At 41.7% G+C, this 23,909-nt stretch overlaps 1 protein-coding gene across 1 annotated transcript in view; it reads left to right on the top strand.

Annotated features, from left to right (window-relative positions):
- Positions 1-4,315: 4,315 nt before the first annotated feature.
- Positions 4,316-23,909, top strand: part of LOC123750924 (macrophage mannose receptor 1-like) — an 81,480-nt gene continuing 61,886 nt past the window's right edge. Inside the window, exons 1-2 of the mRNA XM_069316581.1 lie at positions 4,316-4,445; positions 18,279-18,367. Of these exons, the coding sequence (XP_069172682.1) occupies positions 18,313-18,367 (55 nt within the window). The 5' untranslated portion in view covers positions 4,316-4,445; positions 18,279-18,312. The remainder of the gene's footprint in view (positions 4,446-18,278; positions 18,368-23,909) is intronic.

The raw sequence follows: 23,909 nt of genomic DNA, 5'->3' as shown, positions 1-23,909 counted from the left end.
ATGTACAGTGTAAGTACCCGAGGCAGGTATCGGGGAGAGCTGGTGGTGCAGCAGGTGATCTTTACAGCGTCACGGGGAGATAAGAGACAGCCCTCTCACGCTGCACATGTTGTGTTCCCTTCACTTCCCCGCCTCATATCATACTTCCTCTTCAAGGAAAACACACCCACCTCCCACACTGATATTGAAGACACAGATTATGGGTACATCTACGCGTTACCATGGGAAATAAAGATGGTGTGGAATGTCTTCAAAGTGGGATGGAAGGATAAGATTGGGGTATTTATCTGTACATTTGCATGGGAGTTAAAAGTGATATTATTCCACAACCTCTGATGGAAGTGCATGAACGTGTTATGGGTGGACTACACACCTCTGAGCTCTAATGTAATGGGTGGACTACACCCCTCTGAGCACTACTGTAATGGGTGGACTACACCCCTCTGAGCACTACTGTAATGGGTGGACTACACACCTCTGAGCACTACTGTAATGGGTGGACTACACCCCTCTGAGCACTACTGTAATGGGTGGACTACACCCCTCTGAGCACTACTGTAATGGGTGGACTACACCCCTCTGAGCACTACTGTAATGGGTGGACTACACCCCTCTGAGCACTACTGTAATGGGTGGACTACACACCTCTGAGCACTAATGTAATGGGTGGACTACACCCCTCTGAGCACTAATGTAATGGGTGGACTACACCCCTCTGAGCACTAATGTAATGGGTGGACCATACCCCTCTGAGCACTAATGTAATGGGTGGACTACACACCTCTGAGCACTACTGTAATGGGTGGACCACACCCCTCTGAGCACTACTGTAATGGGTGGACTACACCCCTCTGAGCACTCCTGTAATGGGTGAACTATACCCCTCTGAGCACTACTGTAATGGGTGGACTACATCCCTCTGAACACTCCTGTAATGGGTGAACTACACCCCTCTGAACACTACAGTAATGGGCGGACTACACCCCTCTGAACACTACTGTAATGGACAGACTACACCCCTCTGAACACTACAGTAATGGGCGGACTACACCCCTCTGAACACTACTGTAATGGACAGACTACACCCTTCTGAGCACTACTGTAATGGGTGAACAAGACTCCTCTGAGTATTGTGACCCCAAATCGATATGAACAATTAGTTATGGCTCCTCCAAAGTATAAGGGAGGCAGAAGCATTTATGATTGAGGTGTATGAATGAGAGGAGTTTGAAGGCTGGTATGGTGACGGGATGTGGCGTTATGGGACGCCAGTATGTGTCGAGTCTCCTAAGAGCTGCCGCAGTTATGAGGATCTGAAGGTAACTAATATGACCCCGCAATGACTGGAAACTGGTAGTTAGGTGTGGCTAATGAGAAGGAAATTTGACGACTCTTTCCTGACTGGCGAGTACTCGCACAGCTCTCTTGATTTCATTGACTATTGCAAGGTTTTCTACCTGTTATTTACTAAGGCTTTGTAGTGTTCTTTTTTAATCGGTGGAGATCACTGCACCGTTTTTGTTTCAAGGAATCTTAATGCCATAACAATGACAGTTAGCTTTGCTTGCATTGAAGAAGCATAGTTCTCACTACGTGCTTTTTCTTCCTTTCCACATTGAAAAGTATTATTCCTAATTACAGTGTATGCTGCTCCAACCCTTGCCATTGGTAGGCTATATATGACCCATCAGTGTAGATTTGATCAAATTTATTTCCGTCTTCTTTATTAATTTTCTCAATATACTTATGAATTATTTATTGTAGTATCATGTTGGAATTTTTCGTTGTCATGTCGTTTATAATAATCTTACATGGGTCCTCCTCCCAGAGGGGTATTACCCCCTACCCCTGGAGGGAGGAGGACCCATGTAATAGGTTACTCCTGCCTCTCATAATGGTTGGACTCATAATGACCCTCTAAGGGGGTCACTCGTGCCTCTCTACAGGCAGCAGCTCGAGGGCTTGCTCAAGCAGGTGAAGTTCTTCGAGGTAGACTGATCTGTGACACCATTTTTTGCTTTTTCTGTTTTCTGCTGTACGTGTTTTTTTCTTGGCAGTATCATTGTAATGAGAGTCTCTGGCTCTCTTAGTTCCAAGCTTAGTATTTAGTTCCTTGAACCTGCGGTACATTGGATGAATGAGAGTACATAATATTGGTTTTCTTTCATTCTTGCAAAGCTACTAACATGCGTACCGTCTCTAGTAACAATAAGTTTAATAAGAGGTATATTGTAGCAAATTTTGAGTTTAACATTGTAACTACAATATAAATTGACCGGTATAATTACGCTTGTGACGATGCATGTCTTAGGTTCTAATATTAGGGAAATGGATAGTACAAGATACAGTGTGTGTTTGAAGCACAAGGTAGGAAACTATGAGGATGAAATTAGGTACTTTTTAGTTTTACTTTTGATTAATTAAGGCAGTTGGACAGATTTTTTAATTAATTTGGGAGTGAGTTCCATAGACTCGGTCCTTTTATATGCTGTTTATTTACATATTTACTTCATCTCTAACCGGCTTCACCACCAATCAACACAATCCTAGTCTCGGGAGATCAACTTGACTCAAATTACTGTCCTTTTATTAATCATTTTCAGAACAACACACACATATTACTCACGATATCACCTCACAAGTTCCACCACGGGTCAGCCCACATAATGGGAGGGGAAGATAAGCCATTTAGGAAAAATGTCACCTTGTCCGAGCCACCTGTGGCTACGCTCCTCGACTGCTCAAAGAGGACTCCAGAACAGAATTGCCTCCCCCCACCATCATTGAACCAGTATGTGATGTCTGCCTCATCTGTGACATTCCCTCTGGCCCTCCTCAAGACAATCTTTTGGCTCTTAGCTTCCGATCACGCCCGGTCATACATGTTACCGTCAGGTCCTCGTAACTGCGGCAGCTCTTAGCGGACTGGACATATACTGGCACCCCAGTAATGTCTGGTCGTGTCACCATGCAGCCTCCGTACACCCATGCTGCTCAACAGTAAATACTTCCGCTGGCCTCATACTTTGAGAGAGCTTTACGTAATTATTCATATCAATTTCGGTCATAACATGAGAACTACTGTAATGAGAGAACTGGACTCCTCTCGTCACAACTGTAATAGATGGACAAAATTACTTTGGAGCATTACAGTAATGGACAGATTAGAATCCTCTGAACAATACTGTAATGTGCTGAGTCGACTGCTCTGAACATTGCTGTAATGGATATACTAGACTCCTTTGAACACTACTGTAATGGGGCGATAACACTCATCAGCTAATTCTTCCTAAAAAGTAATGAAGATGGAAAAAGAGAAAGGAGACCAGAAGGTATCTACACCTCAAGAGGAAGGAACTACAGGCTCGGTGAGGGAAAAGACCTTGGGAGTGGGTATAGTTCTAGCACACTCTCCAGAGCCACACATAAACGGGGTAACATCGGCAGCATATGGGACGCTGGCAAACATTAGAACATTGTTTAGAAACATAAACCAGGGCTCTTTCATGGCAATCTACGCAGTCTTTGGTAGACCACTATTGGAATCAGTAGCACCAGCTTGGAACCCCACACTGTGAAGTATAAAACCAAAATGGAAATGAATAAATGTTTCAACATCATTAGTGCCATAGCTAAGAGAGCTTTGCTATGAGGATAGGTTAATGGAATGGAACTTCGCATTCCTGGAGGAAAGAAAAAACAGATGGGACATGATTAGAACATACAAGATTCTGAGGAGAATTGACATGGTGAGGAAGGACAGTCTCTTTAAAGTGAGGAAAAGTATGATGTGAGGATGTAAGTGGAAAATGGAAACACAAATGAGTCTATGTAATAAGTAAATACACATACTCTGTACAGGAGGTCAACAAGGGGAATACAGTGAAAGAAGAAGTTATAGAAGCCACCTCCCTCCACAACCATAAGACTAGATTTAATAAAGCATTCGACCATCAGTATAATTAGATTATAATAACTAGGGTATTAGGCGGAGCATATAAAGAGCTTGACCTCACTTCCCCGTAGTCGCCGTTGGGTAGGTAGTGATAGGATGATAGGAAAGCACCCTAATCTTCCAAGTCAGGATTATATAGTCGTATATAATCCTGACTTGGATTATATACAACTATGACCTTCCATGTCAACGTGCAGATATATACTATTACCTCTTCACTGCCCAGGTCAGTGTGCAGATATACTTTACCATCTTCTGCGATGACAGCGTGTAGATATTCAATAACATTTTTAACTCTCATGACAGTGTGGGAGGTGGGTGTGTTTACCATGGAGAGGGCGCTTGATAGGGGGCGGGGAAGAGAAGGGAACACAACATCTGTAACATAAGAAGCTAAATCTTATCTCCCGTGACCCAGAACCGCCAGCTCCTCCACCACCACCTCTTCCTGGTCTCCGCTTCAGCTACTTGCACACTACATACACTCCAGGTAAGTTTGGTGCATAATTTATGTATATTATTTATTTATTACATAATATTCTTGGAACCATCTTTACTGTTGAACTCTATTAAGTTAAATGTTTCCTGTAAAGTTTGTAAAGTTGTTTTGGAATGCGGCCTTGTTCCATATTTGAAGGCCTTCTGGTGGTTCTAATTATCTTACAAGAATATTAACCAGAAAGTTTCAGCACACATTTGGCTACTATCAAGTTCCTTGCACATCCAATATTTCTTGACAGTTTATAGTCGAGTGAAGAAAGTGTCATTGTGCGACAGCTCTGTTCATGAGTTCGAGACCCTAAGTTTTCTCTTATGTTGATTTGTTACACTCAGCATATTGTGATTATCAGTTTATTTAGACAATAATAAAGAGGAACAATACACCACGATGCCTTGTGTTATAGGGACAGGTTTGTTGTTTAAGAAGAGGATTTGTATGCTAGTACATGGTGCTCAGCTCATGTCAGTGTTGGGTCAACTCTTGCCAAGTGTAGACATGTTACACACTTGTTTATTCTTTCAATGAATATGACGATGCATTTGTGTCAGGATCCGCATAAACTTTGTCTTTCTCTCTGTAGTTTGATTGACAATCTAAGAGAGAAAGCACAATGTTTGTGAGTCTGTGCAAAAGAATAACAAAGATTGCAGCAAAACGAGACATCGGGGAAGCTGGAAAGAGGTGAGAAGATGAGACAAAATCCTCAGAGAATAAAGAGCTGAAACTGTAGTTAAGACGACAACCACTTCAGCAGTACATTCACAAGAGTTCATTGAAGACGTAGTAAAGAATACGAAAGTTTGAATATCAAATATATCATTGTATATGTTAACAATAAGGACAAGAGGAGGATTACATAATAGCTGAATATTAATACAAATTCTTTGGTTCCCGGTATAGTGGTTATGATTCAGGAAAATTTAAGAATGAGGCATTGATCATATATTATTTTCCCTGAAATAGGATTTGCCGATGAATGGTTATCAAGGGCAGTTTGCTTGAACTGCCTCCTGCTGGCTGGAATAAATTAATACCTAATGATTTTATTGAACCCAAAATATATTGGTGATATTAATCAGCTCCTATCAGTATTCCAATATCCCTTATTTGGTCGGGACCGATTGGAGAACCTGCTAGTTTAAATCCTTTATCTTTTAGGAATTTAGAGGTGGCTTTGAGACCATACACATGTTGGTCTGTCGGAACTTTGTCCACCAATATTACTATGATTGTCTATTGGCATGTCCCTAGCCACTGCACTGCACAGAGCGTCTTGTGACGCTGGATCGAGGGCGTGCAGAACACCATGTGGCACTTTTAAATATAGGGAACGATTCAAAACTCCCGCAGGTACACGTAGTTCACATCCTGCGTCTCACGACTCCTGTAAACAGACGCCATCTTGAAAAAAAAAACGTCAGCATACGTGAGAGCCTAAATATTGAGAAAGCGACCAAGGCTGGTGCATGCAGGAGCCGCACACAGCACCGCTGTGCAGCTACGGGCCACAGCACCACTTAGTAATGATAAATAAAATAGGTAACTGAAGTTATTCTGCGTTGATAGTGTTATAGATGATCCCGACTGTCATAAAGACTATGAAGAATGTTCAGATATCAATGAACACATTGTTAGTTATGATATTCACAGCATGAGGTAGAGAGACACAGCACCCAGTCTTTGTTTCCTGCATCTGCGCATCATGAAACGACCTAATGTTTCGTCACCAATGTTCATTTTGTTATGGAAATGGATTCATATTCGGAAATTTGTGACAGGAATGTGATAATAACAGCAGTTTTGTAGCTAGTCATAGTGAGATGAGTAGAATATTGGTATCATTGTCTTGCATCATGTGACTGCTGGCGTCGTCTGCTTGAGGCACCCTGCTGTGTTTTGATTTCGTCACCATATCCACCAGAACTGCTTATTAGTATGTTATGATTTATAAATGTTGACAGTGATATGTAACATGCGTATATAGCGTAATAACAACAAGAACACTGTGGTTGATCTAAGAATATAATATATGTCACCATATATGAGCTCCATATTTTTGAGAATAGCAAAGTTCCACACATTTAGCTATATACATTTCATATATTGCACACTATTGAATAAAATTACTGCAAAAATCTAGATATAAAATCATTTACAAATACTGAAATAATTATGTAAATATGTATTTGGTGCAGCCTCTGCCACACTCACCTCTCGAACGCTAGGCTGACTTTGAATTCTTGTTCTGTGAATATAAACTTTCAACACACGATATGTGTGGTTCTTTATGGTGCTCCAAAATGTAGATTGGTATATACAACGTGTATGTGTATATAGTGTAATAACAGCAAAAACACTGTTTGATTGATCGTAGAATATAATATGCATGTCACATACATGAGCCCCATAACTTTTAGCATAGCAATGTTCCACACATTGAACTATATAAATTCCTCAACAACACACTTTTGAATAATATTACAGCAAAAAGTCAGAGAAGAAACGAATGAGAAACATCAAAATAATTCTGAAACATTATATTCGCAGCAACACTGCCGCCCCACGGGGTGGCGGGGCCCAGTGGCCCCAAGCGCTCTATCACTCAGAGCCCATTAATTAGTCCCGCAGGGACTATTAATTTGGTGGTCTTGGGGTAGGTTGTTAAGCCCCACATGCATTTGTTGATATAAAATGCCGAGGGGGGTTGGGGTGTATATATATATATATATATATATATATATATATATATATATATATATATATATATATATATATATATATATATATATATATATATGTCGTACCTAATAGCCAGAACGCACTTCTCAGCCTACTATTCAAGGCCCGATTTGCCTAATAAGCCAAGTTTTCATGAATTAATGTTTTTTCGTCTACCTAACCTACCTAACCTAACCTAACCTAGCTTTTTTTGGCTACCTAACCTAACCTTACCAATAAAGATAGGTTAGGTTAGGTTAGGTAGGGTTGGTTAGGTTCGATCGTATATCTACGTTAATTTTAAATCCAATAAAAAAAAATTTACCTCATACATAATGAAATGGGTAGCTTTATCATTTCATAAGAAAAAAAATAGAGAAAATATATTAATTCAGGAAAACTTGGCTTATTAGGCAAATCGGGCCTTGCATAGTAGGCTGAGAAGTGAGTTCTGGCTACTAGGTACGACATATATATATATATATATATATATATATATATATATATATATATATATATATATATATATATATATATATATATATATATATGTGTGTGTGTGTGTGTGTGTGTACTCACCTAGTTGTACTCACCTAGTTGTGTTTGCGGGGATTGAGCTCTGGCTCTTTGGTCCCGCCTCTCAACCGTCAATCAACAGGTGTACAGATTCCTGAGCCTATTGGGCTCTATCATATCTACACTTGAAACTGTGTATGGAGTCAGCCTCCACCACATCACTTCCTAATGCATTCCATTTGTCAACCACTCTGACACTAAAAAAGTTCTTTCTAATATCTCTGTGGCTCATTTGGGCACTCAGTTTCCACCTGTGTCCCCTTGTGAGTGTTCCCCTTGTGATAAATAGACTGTCTTTATCTACCCTATCAATTCCCTTCAGAATCTTGAATGTGGTGATCATGTCCCCCCCTAACTCTTCTGTCTTCCAGCGAAGTGAGGTTTAATTCCCGTAGTCTCTCCTCGTAGCTCATACCTCTCAGCTCGGGTACTAGTCTGGTGGCAAACCTTTGAACCTTTTCCAGTTTAGTCTTATCCTTGACTAGATATGGACTCCATGCTGGGGCTGCATACTCCAGGATTGGCCTGACTTATGTGGTATACAAAGTTCTGAATGATTCTTTACACAAGTTTCTGAATGTCGTTCGTATGTTGGCCAGCCTGGCATATGCTGCTGATGTTATCCGCTTGATATGTGCTGCAGGAGACAGGTCTGGCGTGATATCAACCCCCAAGTCTTTTTCCTTCTCTGACTCCTGAAGAATTTCCTCTCCCAGATGATACCTTGTATCTGGCCTCCTGCTCCTTACACCTATCTTCATTACATTACATTTGGTTGGGTTAAACTCTAACAACTATTTGTTCGACCATTCCTTCAGTTTGTCTAGGTCTTCTTGAAGCCTCAAACAGTCCTCTTCTGATTTAATCCTTCTCATAATTTTAGCATCGTCTGCAAACATTGAGAGAAATGAATCGATACCCTCCGGGAGATCATTTACATATATCAGAAACAAGATAGGACCGAGTACAGAGCCCTGTGGTACACCACTGGTGACTTCACGCCAATCGGAGGTCTCACCCCTCACCGTAACTCTTTGCTTCCTCTGCTTAGATACTCCCTTATCCACTGGAGCACCTTACCAGCTACACGAGCCTGTCTCTCCAGCTTATGTACCAGCCTCTTATGCAGTACTGCATTAAAGGCTTTCCGACAATGCAAGAAAATGCAGTCCGCCCAGCCCTCTCTTTCTTGCTTAATCTTTGTCACCTGATCGTAGAATTCTGTCAAGCCTGTAAGGCAAGATTTACCCTCCCTGAACCCATGTTGGCGATTTGTCACGAAGTCCCTTCTCTCCAGATGTGTTACCAGGTTTTTTCTCACGATCTTCTCCATCACCTTGCATGGTATACAAGTCAAGGACACTGGCCTGTAGTTCAGTGCCTCTTGCCTGTCGCCCTTTTTGTATATTGGGACCACATTCGCCGTCTTCCATATTTCTGGTAGGTCTCCCGTCTCCAGCGACTTACTATACACTATGGAGAGTGGCAAGCAAAGTGCCTCTGCACACTCTTTCAGTATCCATGGTGAGATCCCATCTGGACCAACAGCCTTTCTAACATCCAGATCCAGCAGGTGTCTCTTGACTACCTCTCTCGTAATTTCGAACTCTTCCAAGGCCACCTGGTTTACCTCCCTTTCTCCTAGCACAGTGACCTCACCTTGTTCTATTGTGAAGGAACCTGGAACCTCTTGTTGAGTTCTTCACACACCTCTCAGTCATTCTCAGTATACCCGTCCTCGCTTGTTCGAAGTTTCAATACCTGTTCTTTCACTGTTGTTTTCCTTCTGATGTGACGGTAGAGTAGCTTTGGTTCGATCTTGGCTTTGTTTGCTATATCATTTTCAAAACTTTTCTCTTCTTCTCTTCTCACCCTGACGTACTCATTCCTGGTTCTCTGGTATCTCTCTCTGCTTTCTGGTGTTCTGTTATTCCGGAAGCTCCTCCACGCTCTTTTGTTCAGTTTCTTCGCTTCCATACATGCCCTATTATGCCATGGATTCTTCTGTTGCTTCTCGGATTTTTCCCTTTGGGCCGGGATGAACCTGTTTACTGCCTTCTGACACTTTTGGGTAACATAGTCCATCATACCCTGTACAGACTTATCTCTGAGTCTGTGTCCCAAGGTATTTCACTTAGGAAACTTCTCATCTGTTCATAATTCCTCTTTTGGTATGCCAGCCTTTTGATTCCTAGTTCTTTTTTGGGAGAGATAAGTCCTAGCTCTACCAGGTACTCAAAGTTCAATACACTGTGGTCACTCATTCCCAAGGGCGCTTCCATCTTAACTTCCCTTGTATCCCACTCATTTAGGGTAAATATCACATCAAGCATTGCTGGTTCATCTTCTCCTCTCATTCTTGTTGGTTCTTTGATGTGCTGGCTTAGGAAGTTTCTTGTTGCCACGTCCAGCAGCTTAGCTCTCCATGTTTCTGGTCCTCCATGCGGGTCTCTGTTCTTCCTATCTATCTTCCCATGGTTGAAGTCTCCCATAATTAGTAGTCCAGATCCATTCCTGCTAGCAACAGAAGCTGCTCTTTCTATTATGTTAATGGTGGCCATGTTGTTTCTATCATATTCCTGTCTAGGTCTTCTGTCATTTGGTGGTGGATTATATATGACTACGACTATAATTTTTTTTCCCTCCATTTGTTACGGTACCTTCCATGTAGTCACTGAAACCTTCACAGCCCTGAATATCCATCTCCTCAAAATCCCAGCCTTTTCTTACCAGCAGAGCTACACCACCCCCACCTCTTCCTTCCCTCTCTTTCCTCATAACATAATAGTCCTGTGGGAACACTGCGTTTGTTATCGTTTACGAGAGCTTTGTTTCTGTGAGGGCTATTATGTCTCGGTTTTCCTCTAGTACCCGTTCTCCAAGCTCATTTGCTTTATTTGTAATTCCATCTATGTTAGTGTACATCGCTTTGAGGCTCACTTTCTTCTGTCCCTTCTCAAATCACCTCCTTGGTGAGTGTTCTGCTGGTTGGGGAGGCTGTTCCATGGGTGTGAGGACCTGCGAGGTGGATAACAGGGTCTCTGAGGATACTGGGATGAGGGGCGGGGGATCCAGTGAAGGATGAGGGACAGGGAGGGTATGGGGTGAAAGGGGAGGGAGGACGGGAAGGAAAGGGGGGGAGGGAGGACTCGGGTGGAGGGGAGGGGTAGAAGGGTGGGGATTGGGTGTGGGGGAAGGGAGATTTGGCTGAACATTTGAGTGGGGGCAGGGAGGGTTTGGGGTAGGGGGATTTTCTATGCAGAGGTTGTCCTCTGCAGGGGTTGTCCTCCCTTCTGGTGTTACTGGGTAGCTGGTTGTGGGTTCCCCCCTCGCCTCTGGGGGTGTTGTGTTGGGAGCTGTGACTTCCTGGTTTTCCCCTCTCGCTCTGCGCCTCTTCCTTGCTTCTGCCGCCACGGCTCTCTCCTCCCTTGTCATGTCTCTCTGGAGGAATACATTTTTTAATTTTCTCACGTTTTTCAGGGAGCTCTTCCTTGATAGGATATTCTCCTTTGTGCTCTCGTTTGCAAACACTATCTTTATCATTCGGTCTCGGTCTTTGTTGTACCAACCTAGCCTGAAAACCTTCTCAATGCTATGCTCAGCCCCTTCCATGTCTAGTGCCTTTAGTACTTCATTAACTGCTGCTTTGTCCTTGTCATTCCACTCTGTCCTATTAGAGTCTTCCTGCTCTTTAATACCCACAGCAACCACTGATCTGTTCCTTTCCAGCAGTTGGCTAGTGGAGCGTGCCGCCTCCTGTGAGGTGGCTGCTTTCATGGCCACCTCCATCACTGCAGTCATTACTTCAGAGTTTTTTTTTTTAGTGTTTCTGCAAATGTTGCTTTTATTGTGTCATTCTCATCCAAAAAACTATTACCACCTTCTCCCTGGATGGTTTTCTGAGTCTCAGCCTCGATACCATTCTCTTTGAGGGCTCTAATCTCCTCCTTTGCAGCTGTCAGTTCTCTTTTCAGGTTGCTTATTTTGTTCTTCATTTCCTGCATCATTTCTTGCAACTCACTCTTGATGTCCTCCAGAAACTGGGTGAACATTTCCTTCATTTCGTCACTTTGGCTCTTCCCTGTTCCCCTGGTACCTTTGGCTGCCATGCTTGCCCCTGTTCCTATAGTTTTGCCGTGATAGGATTCGTCAGAAGGGCAGAGCGGGATGGGGGAGGGAGAGAGAGAGAGAGAGGAAGAGAGAAAGAAAGAGAGAGAGAGAAAGGGAGTGATAAAGGGAGAGATATATGAGTGGGTTGGGGCGATCCGACCCTTCCACTGAAGTGAGAAGAAAGTAGAAGGGGAGGGGGGAGGAGATGGAGAGAGAGGCGGGAGGGAGAGAGAGAGGGAGAGAGAGAGAGAGATGGAGAGGGAGAGAGGGGGGGAGGTGTGTGTGTGTGTGGGCAGAGAGGGAGGGGGAAGGAAAGAGAGGGAGGGAGGGAGGGAGGGAGAGAGAGAGAGAGAGAGAGAGAGAGAGAGAGAGAGAGAGAGAGAGAGAGAGAGAGAGAGAGAGAGAGAGAGAGAGAGAGAGAGAGAGAGAGCAAGAGAGAGAGAGTGGGAGAGAGATAGAGAGTGGGAGATAGAGAGAGTGGGAGAGAAGAAGAGAGGGGGAGAGAGTGGGAAGGGGAAGAGTGTGTGTATGGGGGATGCGGGGGACTGGGGGTGGGGGGGGCGGAGATGGCGACCAGGTCAGGTCAGGTCAGAAGGGGGTTTAAGAGGGGGGGATAGTAAGGTCCTATCCCTTGATCCCAGGTGTCAATGCCTTTTCCCCTGACTGAACATTTGTATGTACTTTACTTTGTGTGTGTGTGTGCATGCATGTGTGTGTGTGTGTGTGTGTGTGTGTGTGTGTGTGTGTGTGTGTGTCTGTTTTAGCGTGTGCACGCTTGTGTGCGTGCATACGTACGTGGACGGGCGTGCGTGTATGTGCCACGAGATCCCTTAAGCGTTACCTCTACCTAAATGAGCCACCCAGAGATTTTTAAATATATATGATATCCTGAACAAGAATTTGATAATATTTTACCTCAATCTGTACGCCTGATTAATTGACCAGAGAGGGGGTACATACCAGTCTGCCTCCCGCTCACACAACCAGATGAGTAAGGACAATGTATGATGACGATGGTTATCCGTTGTTGTCTCCCACTAGGTGATTCACTAAGTGCTGGTAGATTGATGAGGTCGGTTCTTCTCTGTCTACACAAAGCTCTGGAGTCAGTCACTGTATCGTTGTGTGACAGTTCACTAATTTACTGTACCACTGATCACAGTCACCACTCAACAATACAATCAGGTTGGTCCACGGCGGGTCGCCCCACCCGGTCAGGTCGCACACTTACATGCACCGGTGATGCGACTAGCTCCACTTTGGTTTCTTCGCCAAATCTTCGCACTATCGCTAGCAATATGACTATGCTATGTTGCACCCTGTTAGCTACACACTGCAAGAGGCCAAATACTATGATCTAGCCTCTATACTCCTTCAATGTCCCGAGAAATTGACGAATTTCCGCGGACCTCACTAATCGTGTGTGTCCCACTACTGGTTCACGGCTACTGTCTGTGTGTGTGTGTGTGTACTCACCTAGTTGTGCTTGAGGGGGGTTAAGCTCTGGCTCTTTGATCTCGCCTCTCAACCGTCAATCAACTGATGTACAGATTCCTGAGCCTACTGGGCTCTATCATATTTATATATGAAACTGTGTTTGGAGTCAGCCTCCACCACATCACTGTCTAATGCAATCCATCTGTTAACTATTCTGACACTAAAAAGTGCTTTCTAACATCCCTGTGGTTCATTTGGGTACACAGTCTCCACCTGTGTCCTTTTGTTCGCGTACTACCCGTGTTAAACAATTTATCCATATCTGTCCTTTCAATTCCTCTTGAGATTTTTGTAGGTAGTGATTATGTATCCCCTTACTCTTCTGTCTTCCAGTGTCGTGAAGTGCACTTCACGCAGCTTTCCTCGTAACTCATTCCTCTTAGTTTTGAGACAAGCCTAGTGGCATACCTCTGAAATTTTTCAAGCTTCGTCTTGTGCTTGACAAAGTACGGGCTCCATGCTGGGGCCACATTCCTTACACAGGTTCCTGAAGTCTGTTCTGATGTTAGCCAGCCTCGCGCCTGCCGCAGATGTAATCCTATTTATGTGGGCTTCAGGAGAAAGGTTTGGTGTGATATCAACTCCTAGATCTTTCTCTCTGTTCGTTTCATGAAGTAATTCATCTCCCATTCTATATCCTGTGTCTGGCCTCCTGTTTCCACCGCCTAGTTTCATTACCTTACATTTACTCGGGTACTTTACTTTAGTAGCCATTTGTTGGACCATTTATAAAGTCTGTCTGGGTCATCTTGTAGTCTCATACTATCTTTCTCTGTTTCAATCCTCCTCATAATTTTTGCATCATCAGCAAACAATGAGAGGAACTATTCTATACCCTCTGGGAGATCATTTACATATATCAGAAACTGCATAGGTCCAAGGACTGAACCCTGTGGGACTCCACTGGTGACACCTCGCCAATATGAGACCTCACCCCTCACAGTGACTCGCTGTCTTCTGTTGGTCAGGTACTCCCTTATAGAATGGAGTACCTTTCCTTTCACTCCTGCCTGCATCTCCAGCTTTTGCACTAGCCTCTTGTGTGGTACTGTGTCAAAGGCTTTCTTGCAGTCCAAAAACATGCAGTCTGCCTATCCCTTTCCTTCTTGCCTCATTTTTGTTGACTTGTGGTTGAATTCAATTAATCCTGTGAGGCAGAACTTGCCATCCCTGAATCCATGTTGATGCTTTGTTTCAAAGTTCATTCACTCCAGATGTTCCACTAGCTTTTTCCGCACAATATTCTCCATCAGCTTGCTTGGAATGCAAGTTACGGACTCTGGACTGTAGTTCAGTGCCTCTTGTCCATCCCATTTCTTGTATATCGGGACTACATTTCCCGTCTTCCAAATTTTTGGCAGTTCCCCTGTTACCAGTGATTTGTTATACACTATGGAGAGTTGCAGGCACAGTACTTCTGCTCCTTCCTTTAGTATCCAAGGGGAGATTCCATCTAGGCCTATAGCCTTTGTCACATCCAACTCTAGCAAAAGCTTCCTTACATCCCACTGGTAATCTCAAACTCTTCTAGTAGTGCCTGGTTAACTATTCCCTCTCTTATCTCTGGAACTTCCCCTTGTTCTAATGTGAAGACCTCCTGGAATTTCTTATTCAGTTCCTCGCAGACTTCCTTGTCGTTTGTAGTGAATCTGTCGGCCCCTATCCTTAATCTCATTACCTGTTCCTTTACTGTTGTTTTTCTCCTGATGTGGCTGTGCAGCAATTTAGGTTGAGTCTTTGCCTTGCTTGCGATGTCATTTTCGTATTGTCTTTCTGCCTTTCTTCTCAACCTGACATATTCATTCCTGGCACTCCTGGTATCTTTCTCTGCTCTCAAGTGTCCTGTTATTTCTATCGTTTCTCCAGGCCATTTTACTCTGTTTCTTAGCTAGCCTACATCTCTGATTAAACCATGTGTTTCTCAACTGCATTTCGTTGTTCTCATTTTCGACCGGAACAAACTTGACTGCTGCCTCCTTACACTTCTGCGTGATTTATTCTATTATGTCTTGGTCCGTCTTTTCACTGAGCTCTGTTTCCCATGTTATATCTGTTAGGAATTTGCATATCTCCTCATAGTTTCCCTTTCGGAATGCCAGCCTTTTGTTTTCAGTTCCCCTCCTTGAGTTCATTAACTCTTCTTCGACCAGATACTCAATCGTCAGTACACTGTGGTCGCTCATTCCAACTGGGATCTCGAAACCGATTTCCCTTAAGTCGGAGTCATTCAGAGTGAAGACCAGGTCGAGTCTCGCTAGTTCATTGTTTCTTCTCATTCTAGTTGATTCCCCTGACATGCTGGCTTGAAAATTTTCTTGTCGCCACTTCCAATAGTTTCGCTCTCCATTTATACTCACCTCCATGTGTTTCCTTGTTCTCCCAGTCTATTCTTCCATGATTGATGTAGTCCATGATGAGCAGACGGATCTGTTTCTATAGGCAGCAGAGGCGGCCCTCTCAGTTATAGTGTTAAATGCCATGTTGTTGTTGTCATATTCTTGCCTGAGTCTTCTGTCGTTTGGTGGAGTGTTATATATCACTGCTACTACTACTCTTTGTTCTCCCATTGTCATGTTGCCTATTATGTAGTCTCTGAATCCTTCGCAGCCCGGGATAACCATCTCCATGAAACTCCATTCCTTTCTCATTAGTAGGGCCACTCTGCCACTCGGCCTCTTCCTGCCCTCTCTTTCCTTATTACAGTGTAGTCCTGGGGAAACACCGCATTCATTATGATTTCTAAGAGTTTTGTTTCAGTGAGCCCAATGATGTCTGGGTTTGCTTCTTCTGCTCTGTTCACATGCTTTGCTTGTAATCTCATCTATGTTTGAGTACATCAGCTTGATGCTGCCTCTTGTCTGTCCTTTCTCAGTTTCTATTGATTTCCCCCAAAGCAGGGAAACAGGGAGGGCCCTGGATGGGAGGGCCTAGGAAGGGTACCTGGGTGATCTGGAGTGTGAGAAGGCTGGGAGGATCTGGTATGGGGAGAGTGGTGAAGGAGGGAGGGGGCATGGGCGGCAGGAGAGGAGGGGGGGCAGAAGAGAAGGCAGGGCTTGGGGGGTGGGGGAAGGGGGGGATTAGGTGGGTAAAGAAGAAGGGAAGGCTTAGTGGAGTAGGGGAGAAGGGAGGGCTTAGGGGGTTGGGGGGGATTGGATGGTTTGGGAGGGTGGGGGAGAATGGAGGGATTGGGGATGGAGGAGAAGGGAGGGCGTGGGGAAGACGAGAGGGCGTGCGTAAGAAGGGAGGGCTTAGGGGGGGGCGGGGGAGATTTTGTACAAGGGAGGGTTTGGGGGGTGGGGAGGAAGGGAGGTCCTGGGGAGAGAGGGAGTGCGGGGGAGGGTGCCCTAGGTGTGCACTTAGTGGGGGTCTGGCAGGGGTTAGGGCAGGTACACCTTCTATTGGATGGAAGGTGGCTGTTGAACTGCTTGTGGAGGGTTCCTCATTCCCCTCTAGGATTGTAGGGTTCGGGGTTGTAGTTCTTAGACTCCTTTATTTCTCCCTGCACTCCATCCTCATGGCTGCTGCCCTCATTCTCTCGTCCCTTGTCATATCCCTCTGCAGGAATACTTTTTTGAACTTCAGTACATTTACTAGTCCACTCTTCCTTGCTAACTGGTCGTCTTTTCTGTTCTCGCTCTTAAATACCACCTTTATCAATCAGTCTCTGTCCGTGTTGTACTGTCCAATCCTGAAAACCTTTTCAACATTCTGGTCAGCCCTCTCCATCTTTACCCCTTTAAGGATCTCATTAACTTCGTTTTTGTCCTTGTCTCCCCACTCCGCTGGACTGGTTCCTATTTGCTCCCTAATGCCTTCTAATACTACTGCTCTTTTTTGCTCTATCAGCCAGCTAGTACATGTAGCTGCTTCTTGAGAAGAAGCCACTTCCATGGTAACTGTGTTGTAAAAAAAAAATGACTGTGTGGGCTTTTATGTGTATGTCCTGATGTGTGTGCTTTTGTAAACATGTTGTTGAGTGAGTGTGTGTTTTTGTGTGAATATGTGTGTGTGTGTGTGTGTGTGTTTTGAGTGTATGGGCGTTTTTTCTTTGTTTGTTCATTAGTTTGTTACTTGGATTTTGACTTTGGTTGTTTGATCCAAAGTTTTTATTTTCAATCAACTGGTGCACAAGTTCCTTAGACTGTTTGATTCTATCATACCTACACAAGGAAGTGTGTGAATGCAGTCCGTCGTCACTCTCCACCGCCTGTCTTATGACTCTCTAAACCCAGCTCACTGTTCTTTTTGGTGAGCGAACCATCGAACGCTTGATGACTTGTTATATATTTGTTAACTTTTCAGACACTGAAAAGATTAGTTATAATGTATCATTTCCAATGCCCCATTAGAGAACTCAGTCCCACTAGTGTACCTCATGATATAGTACTACTGATGCTAATGAGTCTGTCCTCGTCTTCTCTGTTTATTCCTCTCAGAATTAAACGTGGTAAACATGTCACCCCTAATTCTTGTTTTTTTTTCTACAAAGATGTTTAATTCCATTAGTCTTTTCTCGTAACTCATACCTCATAGTTCTACGAGTTGTCTGGTGGTTTACCTATGAACTGTTTCCAATTTCATCTTGCATTTGGCTAGATAAGAACTGTAGGCTCGAGCTGCATATTCTTGGATTTGTCTGACTTATGTGATGTACAAGTTTCTGACTTTGTGTCTCCTTACACAACTTTCGAAAGGCCGATTTTAAGTTGGCCAACCAAGCATGGGACACTAATGATGTAACTGTTTCATGAGGGATTCAGGCGACAAGCTTGATTTGATATCAACTTGCCGGTGCAAGGTCTACTCGATTCTTGAAGGATTTCCTCTCCCATTTGGTACCTATTTTTCAAGCTCCTGTTTTAAAACATTATTATGTGAGGATTTTTTCTTTCCGTAATAAATAGTTTTACCTTCTTCCAGTTGCTGAAGAATCGTCATCCAACTGCCGTAGATCATGGCGCCCAAAACGTTGATCTGGAAGGTTATTATATTGGCAGCTGCTTGTACAGGTAATATATATATATGCATCAGCATTGTTTTCAGATATTAATCTTAATGAGATTGATCAAGTTTTTGTGATTACGACAAAGACAATGATTACATGCATTTCATATATATATATATATATATATATATATATATATATATATATATATATATATATATATATATATATATATATATATATATATATATATATATATATATATATATATATATATATATATATAGACATATATATATATATATACATATATTATTAAATATGACCGAAAAAGTAAGATTAATAATTCTAACACGAATTTTCTCAATCTTTCGTACATTACGCTTCACTGTTGGAGGTAAATCAAAAATCACTTCTCCAAAATTCATTTTTTAGTCTGACGCGACACGGGCGCGTTTCGTAAAACTTATTACATTTTCAAAGACTTCACAAATACACAACTGATTAGAACTTGCGTTTCTCTGATTTTATATCTACATTTGAGTGAGGTGGGAAGGGTGATGTGGCATTAACACAAGACAGAACACTAGGGGATATTAATAGGGTATTAAAAGTATCAACACAAGACAGAACAGAAACAATGGGTATTGAATAGAAGTGTTTGTAGAAAGCCTATTGGTCCATATTTCTTGATGCTTCTATATTGGAGCGGAGTCTTGAGGTGGGTAGAATATAGTTGTGCAATAATTGGCTGTTGATTGCTGGTGTTGACTTCTTGATGTGTAGTGCCTCGCAAACGTCAAGTCGCCTGCTATAGCTGTATCTATCGATGATTTCTGTGTTGTTTACTAGGATTTCTCTGGCGATGGTTTGGTTATGGGAAGAGATTATATGTTCCTTAATGGAGCCCTGTTGCAACATATATATATATATATATATATATATATATATATATATATATATATGCAGAAAATCCACAGAGAAATATGAAATGAGGTGAACGTTTCGACTTGTTAAAGCCTTTGTCAACACCAGACTGACTAAAGGAGAAGGGAGAAGGGGAGGATATATAGGCCGACACCTGACCAACCCAACCCTAGGGAAAGAATTAACCAAAAACAGGTATAGCTTAGCTTAGAATGGTCAAAGAGGATTAAGCGGTCAGAGAATAAGGATTAAAGATTAAAGAAAAGCCTCATGAACACGCAATATATGAATATTAAATTATAATGAGACATTGTAAGCCTCTCTAGAGTTTTTTCTTAAACTGTTGTGCAATATTATAACTTAAAAACGGATCAAGTTTGTACATTCCAGTACTAACATTAAGAAGATTTGGACACTGACTGATTAGAGCAGACTCAATTAAATTCCGTTCCACGAAATCCCCACAATTGGTAATGCTTTTTGCCCCATTCCAGTTAATATTGTGATCGCTTAAACTCGTATGTAGATACAATGCAATAGACGTTTGGGCAGTTCTAATACTACAAGCATGTTGTGACAACCGCAATTGTAAGGACTTTCCTGTTTGTCCAAGGTACACAGAATCACAATCATTGCAGGGAATCGAATACACACAACCTGCTGTATCAGGGGAGTTTTTTATTAAATTGGATTTGATCGTACTATTAGTGAACACCAAATTTATATTAAGTTTCTTAAAAATCAGAGACAATTTTTCAAGTCCATTCGCATAAGGTACCATCAATGAGTTAATAATTTCTGGTTTCGCCTTAGGGACGTAACTTAACAATTCTGTTCCTAATTGTCCAAGTCGATTTGTTCATGCGTTCAAAAATCTCAAAAATGATAGTTCATTACATATTACCAAGGCTGATAAGTCAAATGCAGTAGTTATTATGAATAAAGATGACTATGTCCGAAAAATGGAGTTACTCCTGGAAGACAGGGATACGTATCTATTGATTAATAGAGATCCTACTGAAAAAGTGATTGCACATTTTAACAAAACTCTTAAAACTGTGTGTAAAGGCGATAAAGAGTTGGTATCTAGGCTAACAAGTCGATCCCCCTCTCTTCCTTACATGTATGGTCTTATAAAAACTCATAAGCCATATAATCCGGCAAGGCCGATTATTAGTTCAGTTGGTTCGGCGGCTTATAAACTTTCTAAGTGGTTAGTCAAAGTTTTGTCCCCTATAGTTGGTACTATTTCCAACTCACACTTGACAAACAATGTGGACTTAGTTAATAAGCTATCCACACTGAATTTAAATTTTGATTTTAAACTAATAAGTTTCGATGTGACCTCTTTATTCACTAAAGTTCCTGTTGATGATCTGTTAGAATTTCTACGTGAGGAACTGCCTAAATATAATTTGAGCTTGCAGACCAATAAAGTATTGGAACTTATCAAATTGTGTATAAAAGACAATTATTTTAGTTTTAATAGAAAATTTTTCAAACAAACATTTGGTATGGCGATGGGCAATCCCCTTTCCCCAGTTTTAAGCAATTTGTATATGGAATTCTTCGAAACAAAAATCTTATCCAGGATTATCCCGGCTAATGTAATTTGGTTTAGGTATGTTGATGATATTTTGTGCTTATGGCCGTGCGACAAAGACCAGATGAAAGTTCTTAATGAACTCAATTCTTTGGTATCTTCAATAAAATTCACTTGTGAGACTGAGGAGAATGGTACTCTTCCGTTTTTGCACATTTTGATTCATAGAGTCACTAGAAAGTTCAAATTTAATGTGTATAGGAAACCTACCATCGTGGGGTCGTATGTTCATTTTTATTCAAATCATCATAGTAAAGTTAAACAGGCAGTATTTTCAGGAATGTTTCTACGAGCTTTGAGTTTTATGCTCAGGGGTATGCAGCCCTGCAGCTCAGGGGTAAACTCAGGGGTATGCAGCCCTGAGTTTTTTGATGAAGAGATTGCAAAAATATATGAAATTGGGAAGAGTTTACAATATCCTAAGAGGTTTTTGGATTTCTCGTTTGAACAAGCCAAGCGTACGTTTTATAATCACGTCCCTAAAGCGAAACCAGAAATTATTAACTCATTGATGGTACCTTATGCGAATGGACTTGAAAAATTGTCTCTGATTTTTAAGAAACTTAATATAAATTTGGTGTTCACTAATAGTACGATCAAATCCAATTTAATAAAAAACTCCCCTGATACAGCAGGTTGTGTGTATTCGATTCCCTGCAATGATTGTGATTCTGTGTACCTTGGACAAACAGGAAAGTCCTTACAATTGCGGTTGTCACAATATGCTTGTAGTATTAGAACTGCCCAAACGTCTAATGCATTGTATCTACATACGAGTTTATGCAATCACAATATTAACTGGAATGGGGCAAAGAGCATTACCAATTGTGGTGATTTCGTGGAACGGAATTTAATTGAGTCTGCTCTAATCAGTCAGTGTCCAAATCTTCTTAATGTTAGTACTGGAATGTACAAACTTGATCGATTTTTAAGTTATAATATTGCACAACAGTTTAAGAAAAAACTCTAGAGAGGCTTACAATGTATAATTTTATATTCATATATTGCGTGTTCATGAGGCTTTTCTTTAATCTTTAATCCTTATTCTCTGACCGCTTAATCCTCTTTGACCATTCTAAGCTAAGCTATACCTGTTTTTGATTAATTCTTTCCCTAGGGTTTGGTTGGTCAGGTGTCGGCCTATATATCCACCCCCTTCTCCCTTCTCCTTTAGTCAGTCTGGTGTTGACAAAGGCTTTAACAAGCCGAAACGTTCACCTCATTTCATATTTCTCTGTGGATTTTCCGCATAAAATGATCAGTGTTTTGTGATCGTCAATTTATATATATATATATATATATATATATATATATATATATATATATATATATATATATATGTATATATATATATATATATATATATATATATATATATATATATATATATATATATATTTATATATATATATAAATATATTTATATATATATATATATATATATATATATATATATATATATATATATATATATATATATATATATAAATAACAACACCTGTCGTCAACAACACCTGTCGGCCCTGCCCTCCCTCCTCTTTTATCAGCTGATCCTTGAGCTCTCGGCTACCAACAAATGATGTAGCATCACCCGAAGGCAGCTAAGTACACAGTGACCCAAATGTGATTGAGAAAACCAACAAGACCAACCCGTAATTCTCTCATTTCGACCTCACTAGTGTTGCTCCCTGGAGCTAGGAAGCTGTACCCGACGTTCACTACTGCTTCATCAACGAGGCTTCCCTATTTGTTCCTGCCTACATTTATCCTGCTACCATGCAAAGTAAGACCAGTAAGACCCTTAAGAAAGAAAGCACACCAAACAAGAATAACCCTACTAGCCAGGCTAACAACATGATTAATTCAGCTATCTCCCCCTCGGTGGCCGCCGTGGGGGGTACCGACTCTCCCCCCGTCAACAATAACAAACAATCTCAGCTGGGCGCAGCGCCGTCTCTGACACGGGCCATGCAACTATTATGTAGCCATATGGACCAACTTAAACGAGCTGCTGCCCCTTGTTCTGACTTCAAGCGCCTTGATGATAACCCTTGGCTCAAGTTATTAACTCAAGTACATGAAGATCAAATGAAAGTAATCAAAGAGCAGTCGGCCTTAATAATGAACCTGCAAGGCTCATTATTATCTTTGCAGAATGAAGCTGGTGACTTACACAAGAACAATCAAGATCTATCTACCAAAGTCGTCAACCTCGAACAGGAATTAAACCTCCTCAAGAACACAGTTACTAACTTTAATCCAGATGAAACCACTAAAAAACAGGAAGAAATATTGCAACAGTTTGAGAACCATCTGAACAACCTACAACAACAACACACTGTTACCCAAGACGAGACAGACCAACATAAACTACTTGAGTCTGTAATTATCTCTTCACGTGATTTTCCCCAAGAAACTGATGGTGAAGACTGTGCTGCCATCGTGATCAAAGTATTGCAGGATAAGTTAAGGTATTCGATCCAAAAAAATGACATCATAGCAGCTTATAGAGTGGGTACCAAATCATCTGGTACTAATAACAGGAGAATTCGTTTAAAACTAGATAGCTGCTCCCGCAAGTCTGATCTTATCTCATCTGCAGTCGCTAGTAAATCCACTGTTTATGTGAATGAATGTCTGACCAGGTTCAGGCAAAATCTCTTTTTTAAACTGCGTGGTTTCTGCAAAAATTCCCCGACAATTAAACACTGTTTTGCGCGAGATGGTAAAATTATAGCTAGGAGGACTGACACTGGAGAAACCTATTCAATAACCACAGAAGCTCACCTTAATTCTTTCCTCAGTGACTGTGGGATGTCTGCTGTATAGCCAGAATTCAAATTATAATCTCATTTAACTACCTTTGTGTACTTTAGCTCTGCCTTTCCTTTCAAAAGGTTTTAACTTTATTAAAAAAAAAAAAAAAAAAATAATAATATTGTCATCTTTATTATTGTCTGTTTTTCTTTTTACTCCCATGTTCCATAGTACACTGGCTTTGCCTGTGTCCTCTAGTATTAACTTCATTATCCAGTGTTCCTGAGTGTATCTCTATTTAAACTACCTCAGTTTGTTT

The sequence above is a fragment of the Procambarus clarkii genome, chromosome 84 (assembly GCF_040958095.1).
Source record: "Procambarus clarkii isolate CNS0578487 chromosome 84, FALCON_Pclarkii_2.0, whole genome shotgun sequence".
Taxonomy (NCBI): domain Eukaryota; kingdom Metazoa; phylum Arthropoda; class Malacostraca; order Decapoda; family Cambaridae; genus Procambarus; species Procambarus clarkii.
Note: the sequence above shows the minus strand (reverse complement) of the source record. Positions and strands in the feature narration are given on the sequence as shown.